The 14816-nt window shown below is 42.5% G+C and overlaps 1 protein-coding gene across 4 annotated transcripts in view; it reads left to right on the forward strand.

Annotated features, from left to right (window-relative positions):
• The first annotated feature begins 4474 nt into the window (after positions 1-4474).
• Positions 4475-14816, forward strand: part of PIGO (phosphatidylinositol glycan anchor biosynthesis class O) — a 33743-nt gene continuing 23401 nt past the window's right edge. Inside the window, exon 1 of one of the 4 annotated variants that reach the window (XM_075840031.1) lies at positions 4475-4570. Coding sequence is in view for 2 of the 4 variants with exons in the window: in XM_075840042.1 (XP_075696157.1) it covers positions 4580-4581 (2 nt within the window). In the remaining 2 variants the exon portion in view is untranslated. Of the gene's footprint in view, positions 4582-14816 lie in introns of all 4 variants that reach the window. The other 3 variants (XM_075840052.1, XM_075840042.1, XM_075840021.1) reach the window with 3 other exon arrangements.

A 14816-nucleotide genomic window follows, 5' to 3' on the forward strand; every position in this document is an offset into this window, starting at 1 on the left:
ATAATCCGGTGTCCCTTTGTGCGCACACCCCAGAAGAGGACATCAATGCACAAGCGCGGGATTTTGTGTGCTGGGGGGAGGCGAGGAGCTGTCAATCAAAAGTAAGGAGGCGGGGTTAACTCGGAAAGACTTGAGGAGTGACGATTTGACTCTTCAAATGAGGATTTAAGTCTTTTCTGCTCATTAGCATATGGCGCTTGAACACTAAAAAACTGAATACTAAAGCTACAGAGCCGACTAAGACAATTATAGGTTATATAGAAATGTTTCACCCACTACCACCAGGCATTGCTGGTTTAATAGGTGAAATGCTGGTGACCGGTTTAAGCAAAGACGGTCTTTTTAAAGGAGAAATCCAGTCATAATGATCTTCTGATATGTCAGAGATGTGTGAGAAGATGATGTTGGTAATGTCTATGACCTCCAAACTACCTCGGGTTTCCAGAATTAAATGTCCTATAGAGAAACCAGACTGTTTTTAAACTGCTCAGAGGTTTCTCTTACTGAAAGACTGCTACACAATGTCAATGAATTGTAAGGGCACGTTCACTCTGTATTTTACAGCCGTTTTGCATGTGAACATACCCTAAGATTTGCAGAAATGGAAATCTCTGGGCAGAGGCAAAGGTGTCTGAGCACTATAGGACCTACTTAATTCTGGAAATCAGTGGTGTTCAGAGACAAGAGACCACCATTGTCATATCTGAAGTCATGACTAGATTTTCCTTTTAAATCTTTCTGTACAAAAACTGGATTTTCCCTTAATTTAAAGGGGTTATTTGGGGAGCTAAAAGTATGTGTATTCACTGCAGTATGTGAGTACACTCGCTAATATACATTCCGGTCCACCGTCACACTGGTTATGAAATTTTAATACGTTTTATAGCGCTGGCGGGGGACCGGAAGTCTAGTTGAAAAGCCTTTGAAGATACGACTCTTCGTCATGTAACCGGCCCCGCTGTACTCTATGTACAAGCGGTTGGATTACATAGAGTTGTTATGGTCATCAACTGGACCTCGTAAATCAGATTCTCTAGTTTGTTAGCAAACAATACATAGAATATATAGCATTAAAAGGGGTGTTGGCCATGTCTTCCTGTCCAATCACATAAGAGGGGCCATGGCCTTCAGTCTATCCAATCAATATTGACCATGCCTCCTCCTCGAAGGGATTTTATCCTGGAGTCCTCATAAAAGAACACGTATACATTATATCTCATGTTTTGTTATAGCTGTAATCCTCATATTTTAGCTACGTGCTCAACCATAGTCTGTCTAAGAAAGAGGAAGTATTATTTTAGCTTGCGGTGAGACATCTAAAAAGAACAAAGGTTAAAGTATTACATAAGTGAATCCGTAGTTTTAAAACTTGAGAATAATATATAAAATGGAAGATAAAAGTCCAGGCTTCCATCTTAGAGTACAGCGGGGCCGGTCACATGACGAAAAGTTGTGTCGTCATGAAGGAAGACAACTAGTGCAACTAGACGACGGTCCCCCGCCAGCGCTGTAAAAATCCATGAAAATCCGCATGACAGTGGACCAAAATGTATCAAGTTTCAAGATCTAATTTTTATTGTAGAAAGGAGCAAATTTTAAATATATTGGCAATATGTTTAATTTACTCGTTTAGTAAGTACTTGTTCACACCATGCCAGTGTAGATTTAGCATGAATTTTTTTTTAAACCAGAATTGGATCCAGGAGAGGAGACACTTAAAACCTTCCTTCCATTTCATTACCAATAATTCGAATGGAGTTGTTTTTGCAGCAGGTGCGTGGATTTCAGATAAATAAAACTGATTTTCAGTCACAAAAAATCTGCCGCGTGTGAATCCACCCTTATGGAGCAGAGATTGTTGGAGCTGGTGCTGTATAAGCAGCGTGTGTTATGCATTACACACAGCTCCCTCTATGGGTGAACCTAGTACGTGTTTCTCTTCGTTCACATCTGCGTCAAGGCTCCGTTCAGTCTGAGCTTTCAGTCAACCCATGAACGGAACCCTGACTGAAACCATAGGTTTCTGTTTGTCTCCGTTGTACAAGGGTTCTGTTTTGACAATGAATAGCGCAGTAGACTACGGTATGGCTTCCATCAAAGCGACTGAGCCCTTCACAACGGAGGCAAACGGGAACCATTTGCAGCGGCTCACTCACCATTGAAATCAATAGTAATGCAAACGGAAACCTATGGTTGGTTACTGGTTGTTTCAGTCAGGGTTCTGTTCGTGTTTTCCCCTGGTGGAAAGCTCCAACGGAACCCATGATGGCGTCCCGACGCAGATGTGAACGAAGCCTAAGTATATATTCACACTGCTTATTTTCGGCAGTTTTTCGGGCCGTAAAATTGGAAAGCAGAACGCCTCCAAACATCTGCCCATTGATTGCAATGGGAAAACTGCTTTATGTTCTGACGGGCCGCGAAAAAGAAGTGCATGTCAATTCTTGGGCCGTTTTTGGAGCCGTTTTTCATTGACTATTAGGCAGGATTCCCACGAGGTCATTACATCCATAATTGACGGACGTATTTCGGCCGCAAGTCCCGGACCGAACACACTGCAGAGAGCCGGGCTCCTAGCATCATAGTTATGTACGACGCTAGGAGTCCCTGCCTCGCTGTGGGACAACTGTCCCGTACTGTAATCATGTTTTCAGTACGGGACAGTAGTTCCACGGAGAGGCAGGGACTCCTAGCATCGTACATAACTATGACGCTAGGAGCCCGGCTCTCTGCAGTGTGTTCAGTCCGGGACTTGCGGCCGAAATACGTTCCGTCCATAACAGACGTAATGTGCTCGTGTGAATCCAGCCTTAGGGTATGTGCACACGTAGAGTCAAAAACTTCTGAAAATACGGAGCTGTTTTCAAGGGAAAACAGCTCCTGATTTTCAGAAGATTTTTAAGCCACTCGCATTTTTCGCTGCGTTTTTTATGGCCGTTTTTGGAGCTGTTTTTCTATAGAGTCTATGAAAAATGGATTAAAAAAACGTCCCAAGAAGTGTCCTGCACTTCTTTTTCACGGCCGTTTTTTTACGCGTCCGTTTTTCAAAACGGCAGCGTAAAAAACAGCCCATCGGAACAGAACGCCGTTTTTCCCATTGAAATCAATGGGCAGATGTTTGGAGGCGTTCTGCTTCCGATTTTACGGCCGAAAAACGGCCGTGTGAACATACCCTTGGTTACACCAGATAATTGTTGACTGTTTTCTTTTCTACACTGCACAAACTAAAATAAACAAAATAAAAGCGAGAACAGCGACATTTAAATAAGAAGTTAAAATAAATAAAATAAAAGAAATTCGTGTCTATCCACACTGCGCTCGCAATGTACATCGAAGCTAAACAGTGCGAGAATTTCCAGACATTTGGCGGCCATAGGCTCCTATGTAAAAAAATAATAAAAAATTCATGGTTTTCGTTTACTGAATGCCTCCGTATGAAATAGCAAAGTTGACTGCTATTCCATTCCATACAGTTAAAAAAATTTTAAAAAAAAGTGGATATACTAGTCCGCTGGATGCCTCTTTTGGTATCCATTGGGTGAATGGGGTCCTATGGATATTTTATATGAGGTAAAATATTTTATCCTCTGCTATAGGATAATGAGAGGCTAAATAAGATGGATTCTCCTTAGGGTATATTCATACATTGCAGGTGATTTGCGGTTAAAACTGTATTTAGAAAAGCGCATCCAATACCAAATGCGTTTTTACGGCGATATGATGCATTTTTTGATGCAGTTACATCAAATTGAATACAAGAGCACGTGGTTTTGGATGCAGGTTTTCTATGCGGTCTTAACCGCACCAACTGCAAAGTCTAAATCCAACAGCTGTTGACCTACTTGCTGATGGCTTCCACTGCCCATCCACACTGCTGCTCCTGTAATACGCTGCAGGTTTTCAGCAAATAAATAAATTGTGGAAAATCTGCAGCATTTGCGCTGTGTGTGAACATACCCTTATTGTGGCAGTCTTATTACTATTTTTTATAACTGCGTATTTTTGGGTGTAAAAGCAAGACAGACTTGCGGCTGGGCGGATAAGTACATTTCCAGTGAGAAGTCTGTGCATTCATTTGCTCAATATGTTTCAAAAGAGAATCATAGCCCTCAAGACCTAGCAGGTAAATCTCCTCCTTCACCTATAATCATTATATAGGCTTTAGAACTACAAGTCCCAGCGTGTCCTTTTGTGCATTAGCTACAACTTGTGTAAACAAAAGTGTGAACTATTTCAGCAACCTCCACGTGTAAAACTCTGGAAACTTCTCAACCATATAAACCAGCACAAATTCAATTGAACTATCACTGAGCATGCGTCATCAGCCTATCATTGCCAGCCTGTAATACTGCCGCGAACTGGTAGATGTCGCTATACGGCACTTCAGTTTATCGAGCTTTATCTATGGTTAGATAAGCCAGCTCTCCTCTCTATGGTTTCCGGTCTAGGGTCCTGCCGTAGTCGTGATCTCCTCTCTATGGTAGCGTTGCTCTGGTAACGTGGTTCTGCTCTTCCGGGTTTTCCTGACCTCAGAATCAATGTGAGGACAGCAAGCAGCTGCAGATCCCAGGTGACACTAATGTATTAATATTCATTCTGGTTGTTAATAATTACTGTTTATATTATTACATTCTTCACATGTATCCTGTAAGGGGAGCCTTTTAACACCTTCACCTCTGTATTAAGCCAGGAAGGACAGTGATTAGTGTTTTTCTTATTATAGGCCCATTCTTGATGTAGTTCACACACAGTAATGGTGGAAGTAGAGTTATTTATGTGGGGATACTGCGCGTGTGTAATGACTTGTATAATGTGTACACCTCCGTATTATATAGAAACAATCCGTGTATCCCGCCATCACGTTGGTTTACATTGCATCCTGGATATACTTTGGAAAATGGATAACCGTTAATATGGCATCTTGGATAATACCATCATATCAGTAACAGATATTAATATACACACACACACACAGTACTGTGAAAGTTTTGCAAAGTAAATATGCTTTAAAAAATATAAGGGTTAGGCTGCGTTCACATCTGCGTCAGGGCTCCATTCCGATGTTCCGTCTGAGTTTTCCGTCGGAACGGAGCCCTGACTGACACAAACGGAAACCAGAAGTTGAATGGTGACGGATCCGGTGCCAATGGTTTCCGTTTGTCTCTGTTGTGCAGCAGTTCAGTCGTTTTGAGGGAATCAATAGCGTAGTCGACTAGCGCTGATGTGAACGCAGCCGTAATAGTTTTTTTTAATCAATTAACAAAGTAAATAGAAGAGAAATCTAAATCAAATCAATATTTGGTGTGACCACCCTTTGCCTTCAAAACCGCATCATTTCTAGGTACGCTTGCACACAGTTTTTGAAGGAACTCGGCAGGGAGGTTGTTCCAAACATCTTGGAGAACTAACCCCAGATCCTTTGTGGATGTAGGCTTCTTCAAATCCTTCTGTCTCTTCATGTAATCCAGACAGACTCGATGATGTTGAGATCGGGGTTTTGTGGGGGCCATATCATCACTTCCAGGGCTCCTTGTTTTTCTTTACGCTGAAGATCATTCCTAATCACATTGGCTGTATATTTGGGGTCGTTGTCCTGCTGCAGAATAAATTTGGAGCCAATCAGACGCCTCCTTGATGGTATTGCATGATGGATATCTGCCTGTATTTCTCAGTATTGAGGACACCATTAATCCCGACCAAATCCCCATCTCCTTTTGCTGAAATGCAGCCCCAATCTTGCAAGGAACCGCCACAATGCTTCACTGTTGCCTGCAGACGCTCCTTATTGTACCGCTCTCTGGGCCTTCGGCAAACAAACCACCTTCTGTTACTGGCAAATATTTCAGATTTTGACTCCTCAGTCCAGAGCACCTGCTGCCGTTTTTCTGCACCCCAGTTTCTATGGTTTCTTGTACAGTTGAGTCGCTTGACCTTGTTTCCACGTCGAAGGTATGGCTTTTTGGCCGCAATTCTTCCATGAGGATCACTTCTGGCCACACTTCTCCGAACAGTAGATGGGTTAACCGGGGTCCCTATAGTTTCTGCCAGTTTTGAGCTGATGGCACTGCTGGACATCTTCCAATTTTGAAGAGAAGTAAGCATGATGTGTCTTTGAGCTGCTGCACTAAGTTTTCTTGTCCGACCACTGCGTCTACAGTCCTCAACGTCGCCCGTTTCTTTGTGCTTCTTAAAAGGAGCTTGAACAGCACATCTTGAAACCCCAGTCTGCTTTAAAATCTTTGCCTGGGAAAGACCATGCTGATGCAGTATAACAACATCGTGTCTTGTTGCTGTGCTCAGTATCGTCATGGTAGACCTGTGACATGAAACAGGCTTCTACAACCTCACCTTTGTAGCAGAGTTTGGCTGTTCCTCAGCCAGTTTTAATCCTCTTACACAGCTGTTACAGTAAATGACTGTGTTTCAACCTACATCTGAAAATGATGATCATTATCACCTGTTTGGTCTAATTGGTTAATCCTACACCTGACTATAATCCTACAAAATCCATGACTATGAGCAAGTTCACCTAGAAGAATTAATGCTGTTTTGAAGGCAAAGGGTGATTACACCAAATATTGATTTGATTTAATTTCTATTCTGTTAATTCACTTCGTATTTTGTTAACTAACACCTACTTTGCAGCATTTTTCCACAACTGCCTAAAACTTTTGCACAGTACTGTGTGTGTGTGTGTGTGTGTGTATATATATATATATATATATATATATGTCGTGGAACCTTCTATTATACTTTTGTGTTTTAATTCCTCATACTTTTCAAGATCTCTGCTTGCTGTCAGTGAATGGGAATAGTCTGGTTTGGTTCCAGAGGCTGAAAACTTGTACAGACTTGGAGGAGTGCTTGTTACAATGTATCAGTCTAGACCAGGGGTCTCAAACTCGCCAAGTACATGGGCCACACATTGAAAAAATGTGAAGTTACTTTCAAATTTGATACAATACAAACTTATTTGTTAATCAATTAGTTATTTGAACTACTATAATACTACATTACTATAATAATACTACATTACTATAATAATACTACATTACTATAAAAATAGCGTTCAGTTTAAACTTTCATTAAATTTGCGAATTTACTCCATGTGCTTATTAAAACAATCCAGTGTAAGGCCCCATGTAAATACGGATCCGTAGTCATCCGTAACTTATCTGTATATACAGAACGGTATCTGCAAATATGGTCCGTAGTGCATCCGTATTTGATCCGTATATACGGAGCCGAAAAGAGTGAGGCTGCAGATGATGTCACCAACATATTGCATAGCAACACTTCCGTAAATATGGACGTTTACGGATGCACATCCGTAGCCATTCGTATTTACGAAAGCGCCCATAGCCTACGGGAGAGTTTGTGCCGTAATTACGGACAAGAATACGACAGGTTCTATAATTTTTTCAGCACAGATACCCATCCGTAAAAATACGGAAAGGTGTCCGTAGCAAATATAAATGAATGGGTCCATAATTACGGATGAAAAACACGGTTGTGTACATTGGGGCTAAGTGTCGCTAAATGCAGTATGGCGGCTCAGTTGGCAGCGTTTGGTAGACAATAAGAATGTCAAGATTGTGCAGCCCCTCCTGTAGATAGTGCCACAGTGCCCTCTGTAGATAATGCCACCCCCCCAGATAGTGCCACATTGCCCTCTGTAGATACTGCCACATACCCACCCGTTAATGCCACAGTGCCATCTGTACATAATGCCACCCCCCCTAGATTATGCCACAGTACCCTCTGTAGGTATTGACCCAATATATGGGGGGGGGGGGGTCACTATCTACTGACAGTGATGTCAGAGCCAACCCCAGAGCCGGAGTCCGCTCTGCCTTGTACTCCAGCTCTGCTCCTAACATCACTGCCCGTATAGGGACAGTGATATCAGGGGCTTCCCCAGAACCGGAGTCCCGGTGCAGAGCCGCTTCTATTACTTGGATGCTCCTCCTTTGGCCTGCTCTCTCCTCTCCCGAGGGAGCTACAGCGTTCCGCGGGCCATAGATAACTGTCTCAGGGGCCGCGTGTTTGAGACCCCTGTTCTAGACAGATCTCTTCGCAGCACAAATTACTTCTGTCTATGACTGCAGGCTTAGGCCTCATGCACACAAACGTATTTTTGTCCTCCCGTAAATACTGGCGTAAATACGGGTCCTTGGTCACACGTATTCGACCCGTTTTGCACCCGTATTTACGGGCAAGTTTTCGCTGCAAAATTACACTGCAGTAATCGGCAGCCCTTCTCTCTATCAGTGCAGGATAGAGAGAAGGGACAGCCCTTTCTGTAATAAAAGTTAAAGAAATTCATACTTACCCGGCCGTTGTCTTGGTGACGCGTCCCTCTCTTGACATCCAGTCCGACCTCCCTGGATGACGCGCAGTCCAAGTGACCGCTGCAGCCTGTGATTAGCCTGTGATTGGCTGCAGCGGTCACATGGGCTGAAACGTCATCCCAGGAGGCCGGACTGGAGGAAGAAGCAGGGAGTTCTGGGTAAGTATGAACGTCTTTTTTTTTTTTTTTTAAAGGTTGATCTATATTGTGATCGGAAGTCACTGTCCAGGGTGCTGAAAGAGTTACTGCCGATCGTTTAACTCTTTCAGCACCCTGGACAGTGACTATTTACTGACGTCGCCTAGCAACGCTCTCGTAATTACGGGTGCACACACGTAGTCACCCGTAATTACGGGAGCCCCATAGACTTCTATGGGCCTGCCCGTGCCGTAATTACGGCCTAAAATAGGACATGTTCTATATTTTTCAACGGCACGGGCACCTTCCCGTAAGCATACAGGGAGGTACCCGTGGCCAATAGAAGTCCATGGGCCCGTAAAAACGTGCCGTAATTACGGGCGTTTTTACATTCGTGTGCATGGGGCCTTAGACTGTGTTCACACGGTCAGGATTTGCACTAGGCAAATCCTCTGTGGATTTTGAAGATAATCCGCGGTACAAATACGTAGCTGAAATTTGGATTTCTGCCATATTTAATGATACTACTTGTTTCTTTGAGGAACCCACATATTGATTTCAGTGATAATCTATACGTGTATTTAATGGTGCTAATCCGCGTTAGTCAGTGTGAAGTTCATGCCAATAATAAACATGCTGCATATTTTATTATCTGCGTTGCATTCATTATTCACAAAAACTAGCGATGGCGGGCAACAAATATCCAATGAAGAAAACAAATGTGCATAAGCGCACACAATAGCCGGCTTTCCCAGCTATCACAGCGTATAAGTAAATAAATTTATAATTAACTTTTATTAGGTATAACTAAAAAGGTAGCAAAGTGGGACATACAACATATAAATTAAAAATAGCCATTGTTGACCAGCAAGTAGGTATATAGAGGAGCGTGATCGTATTTGAGTAAGTGGAGTGCACCTAAGCACTGCTGTAACAGACCAGCGGCAGTCGGACGATATGCCGCTGACTAACAGTATCATTGCTGGCCCAGCTCTGAATTAAAATTAGCACAGAAGCCTCCCTGGCATGTTTCGCTACGAACGTAGCGTCCTCAGGGGTATAATGGGGCGCACGAGATTTCCTTCTCTTTTAAAACCTCAGAGATGACTTATGTAGGGGTGTGGTGTGGCCCGGGCCAATGAAGATGCCTAGAAAGCGTCACACCCACAGTCTCTGTGATGGACGTGCATGCCGTACAATCAGAGGACGGGACTCACGGCCAATCACAATAGCTGAATGACGCATGCGTATAACATCAAAAGCGGCTGTCAGCAGGAATAGGTATGGGAGTGTCTGCGCATGACATTGCACTTAGAGAATAAACAGCAAATGAGACTGAACGAAGAGCCAATCGTGGTAAGTATGTTGCCAATCAATTCGCTATCATGATGTCAAAGAATGTCAAAAAGCGCATCCTTGATGGTGAAGAGAGACACTCATGCGATATAGCTATAAGGACAGTGAAAGCGGTGATCACCATACTGCTTCACTCTAATAGTAGTGCCAGATGTGGTGCTGGTTGTTGTTCACTAAAGACTGTATGATGGAAATAAAAATTATTGATCAAAGATGATGGGGCCAATAGTATACATATTGCCAAATCTTGATTAATGGGTCACATAGGGAAAAATGTGTGTATATCCCAGAATAGAATTCCTACTAATAATAGGTGAACCATTGAATCTCTTTTTTTTTTTAAACTTGTTTTTATTGAAAAGTGAGTTTGTTTTATCACATTATGAAGAATAAAAAAACAAAATGCAAAGGACAACAGTGTCCCTATCAATACACCTAAGCACTCGCAGGTGCTGAACAAATCTCAACAGTATTGCCATCCTGTTTACTTCACTTACCCAAAAAAAGGCATAATAAATTTTTTTTAACAGATAGTACATCCATTCGCTTCACATTTTCACAACTGTATAAAATTCACACAATATGTTTATATGTGAGAGGTCCGGGAGATCCACTACATTATCCGTCTCATCCCTACCTGCCTATCTTCTCCTCCCCCCCCCTCCTTGCATCCACAGCCGTCTCTATTTCCCTCGGAGTGTATGTTGTCTCAGTGCTGTTGCACCATATGTCCCATATTTTGTGGAAGTTGTCCGGCCGATCTCTATGTTTAAAAATGATACGTTCATATGATATAGTGGAATTAACCATCTGCTTCCATACTGTAACCTTAGGAGGTCGACGATCCATCCATCTCATAGAAATGCCTTTGCGGGCCAAGAAAAGGGTCTCTTGTAGAAATATTTTGGTATGACGGGACCATATGTCTTCCTCCAGTATTCCAAATAGACACAACTCTGGAGTCCCTACAACAGGAAATGGTAACTGAATCTCTTAAATTAGAGACTCATATATGAGTGTGAATCAGACCATGATGATGGAGGGTATGAAGTGTGGCTGTTTCTGGCATGTATATTGATACCAGATATTGCTAATAAAATAGAATAGAATGGAAAATAATGAGGGGACCTACAAGGGAGATATAGTATAGTCCATTTATAGGAAAGCAACAAAGGTGAAACCTTCGTTGAGTCCTGTGGGGTCAGAGATTTTAGTCTGTGTATCCATCTCGCTTCTTCCTGTAAAAGTTTTTTGTCCAAATTGCCAGCTCTAGGGCCTAATTTGAGTTGAGTGATGCCCCAGAACTGTAGGGAGATGGTAATACCATTGTGGAAGGATCGAATGTGCTTAGGAAGAGGAGTATCCTCTTTTGTATTGATGGTACTAATATGTATCGAAATCCTTCTTCTTAGTTGTTGGACACTTTTCCCAACATATAGTTTAGGGCATGGACATTTGGCAGCATTTATTACCCCACTACCCTGGCAATTGATGAACTCTTTTATCTGAAAAGATTTGCCATCAAGCGGATTGCAGAAACTCTTCATAGTAGCCATGTAAGGACAGAAGGAACATCTCCCACATGGGTGAGCGCCTATAACCGGGGACGAGAGCCAGGTCTTTCGTGAGATGGAAGGTGTAGGAAAATGGCTGTGAACCAAAAATTCTCTGAGGTTCTTACCGCTACGATATGTTATGCTAGGAGAATTAAATAGGGACAAAGAACACACATGCGGCTATGTATATGGCAAGAAGTCTATAGACACTGAAAATGTAGTAAAACATATCCATTAAGTACAAAAGACTCCACAAACACATAATAAAATCACTTAAAAAAGCAGAAGGCTGTTACAACTGGTCTAGCTGAGGGATGCCGCCCTAATATGCAGCCCAATACAATCCGCCTCCGAAAAAGACCTACCTAGATACCTCTCAAACAATGACAATATAGGAGATAAGAACACGGGGAAAGAGAATGTTACAACAAACCATGAAAGTGAACATGTCCTTAAAGCGTAATGATCTATCCATAGAGAGAGGTAATAAATGGTTAATAAATGTAAATGTTTTACTAGATTTTCAGTGTCTATAGACTTTTTGCCATATACATACCCGCATGTGTGTTCTGGGTCCCCCTATTCATTTCAGCTTTTAGGGTATGTGGCAATATATATGCGGTGCCCGCTGGTGTTTTTTGTTATGCTAGGAGAATTAGAGATGGCCTCTCTAAGATCTGAATCCGCTTGTAGGATGGGCCAATGTTTGCGTAAAATACTGTGGATTTGAGAGGAACAGACATCAAAATTCCCTACACATCTGACAATAGGCGGAGGTGTAACTGATTTCTTGCTAGCACCGTACAAAAGATCTTCCCTCACAGTGGCCTTAGCTCTTGCCTATGCCCTATGTAGAACTTTTTAGGGGTACCCTCGTGCTAGGAACTTAAGATACAAAGTATCGCATTCCCGTTGAAAGGTATTCTCGTCTGAGCAGTTTCTTCTCGCTCTCCGGTATTGACCAATCGGAATTCCCTTTTTGAGAGCAGGTGGATGGAAGCTCTCCCAGTGCAGGAAATGCACGTCCATCACAGAGACTGTGGGTGTGACGCTTTCTAGGCATCCTCATTGGCCCGGGCCACACCACACCCCTACATACGTCATCTCTGAGGTTTTAAAGAGCAGGAAATCTCGTGCACGCCATCATTAGCCCCATTATACCCCTGAGGACGCTACGTTCGTAGCGAAACATGCCAGGGAGGCTTCTGTGCTAATTTTAATTCAGAGTTGGGCCAGCAATGATACTGTTAGTCAGCGGCATATCGTCCGACTGCCGCTGGTCTGTTACAGCAGTGCTTAGGTGCACTCCACTTACTCAAATACGATCACGCTCCTCTATATACCTACTTGCTGGTCAACCTTGGCTATTTTTAATTTATATGTTGTATGTCCCACTTTGCTAACTTTTTAGTTATACCTAATAAAAGTTAATTATTAATTCATTTACTTATACGCTGTGATAGCTGGGTATTGTGTGTGTTCAGGCACATTTTGTTTTCTTCATTGCATTCATTATTCTGCATTGATTTTTACATAAAATTTTAATTGTAATTTTTTTCCCATAGTGCACATATAAGTATGGATCAAATACTGACGTAGTCTGAATCCAGAATGCTGTGGGGTCTGATTCCAGGGACCCCCACTGATCTCAAGATCATGGTTTTAATTAAAGAAACAAAAAGCAATTTCTAAAAATGCACACGCCTCAGGCCGGAGCAGGTAAAGACCGGAAAAGTCTAAGTGCCCGCTCTGACGGCCTGTGTTAGCGCAGATCAGTACAATCTCTCGTTTATTAGTTGTTATCCGGACTCCTCCATCAAGGAATAGACGTGCAGCTACACGTGTATCGCTCTCTGTGATCCCACTGGGACTTGTGGTTCTTTCCAGATATGATATCCCCCCTAACAATAGTGTTTTATGAATCAAGGACAAATTGAGCGTCACTTTCTGATAAGAAAGGTTTAATTATACTCGCAAAAAAGTAAAATGTTTTACAGGCACATCTAAAAACATTAGCATGCGGCACGCCAAGTAGTTAGCCCGACCCAGGGTTTCGGCGTTCCGGCTTCTTCTGGGGCAGTCCCTGCGATCCCAACATTTGCATATTTTCTTGTCACGCTGCAAATTTTAAAAGTGGGCGTGGTCTCTAGGGGGGCGTCGTTTTTTTCAAATGTAGTATGAAGCCTGAAAATGGCACACCCGTTTTTTTTTTTTTCTGCCTTTCAGAAAATACGAATTGCTCCAAATTTATTAAGATGCGCCTTTTAATAAATTTGGCAACTATCTCCTTAAAACTATGATTGGTGTAAGATACTCCAGCCTTCGTAAATTTGGGCCACGTCTACACAATAGATTGAATGTATGCAACCTGTGTAAGAAATGAAGGTTTAACCCTCGGAAGACCGCTGACCGCATTATTGTCTGGGTCTCTCCACATTGTGTGGCCGTTCCCTATGTACATACGGTTTACTATTACATAGAGGGCAGGAAGGGGACTGGAGGATTGTGGAGAAGGATAAGATGTGTGACCTTCTACAGAGGCTCAATAACAAAATTTCTTGAAGTTTAGGGAGTGGCCGGGGGGGGGTCCTTATCATAAAAGCAACACGTATGCGAACTGCGCCACCAGTCGTCTTGCAACTCATAGGATTCCAAACAGTCACCTATACCTACACTGTTCAATATATCACACCCCAAATCTTGGTTCAGAACCTCTCTGTGCCAGTGTTGCCACCATCTCAGTGGTCTTCTCTGATCCTGGACATGCATCACCAGTTATGGACAATGAATATGTCAAATACATCAATAACCATCCATCACAATGTTAGACTGCAGGAGTGATATAAACATACAGTACCATTGGGGCAATACCTGTTCCCTGCGGCTTCCCTTCTTACCCATCAGCTGTATTTGCCGCAGCTTCGTAAGTGACTGAGAACGCTGCAGTCCAGAATATGTTAAATATTAAAGGAATCATAAATTGGTTGATACAGCAACCGTTTTATTTATGATGTCCTCTTTATTTTATTTTTTTAAAACATCATTTTTTATTAACAGTTTTCACATTTTCTTATAAACATTTCACGCAAAGGTTGCGTCATAAGTGCACAGCACTCAACTGTCATTAAATTAACATTGAATTAAACATAACATACAAACATGGCATAAGTGTCGATCTTCATATAAACAGAAAACATGACTTCCCCCATCCCCGACACGACTTAGGTCATCAATAAGTAGGTACGCTTCATTTATCCCCTGACTAGATCAAAGTTGCAGACCCCCTAAAGTGCCTGCCAAGAGCTGCGTATAATACCACGCTGTGTGCCGGAAAGGCGTAACAATTTCCACTACCTCGGCTGCTGTGCACTGCGATTCTATGAATATTTGCCATTTAGCGAATAGCTTCTTGGTTC

Source organism: Rhinoderma darwinii, chromosome 1 (assembly GCF_050947455.1).
Source record: "Rhinoderma darwinii isolate aRhiDar2 chromosome 1, aRhiDar2.hap1, whole genome shotgun sequence".
NCBI classification, from domain to species: domain Eukaryota; kingdom Metazoa; phylum Chordata; class Amphibia; order Anura; family Rhinodermatidae; genus Rhinoderma; species Rhinoderma darwinii.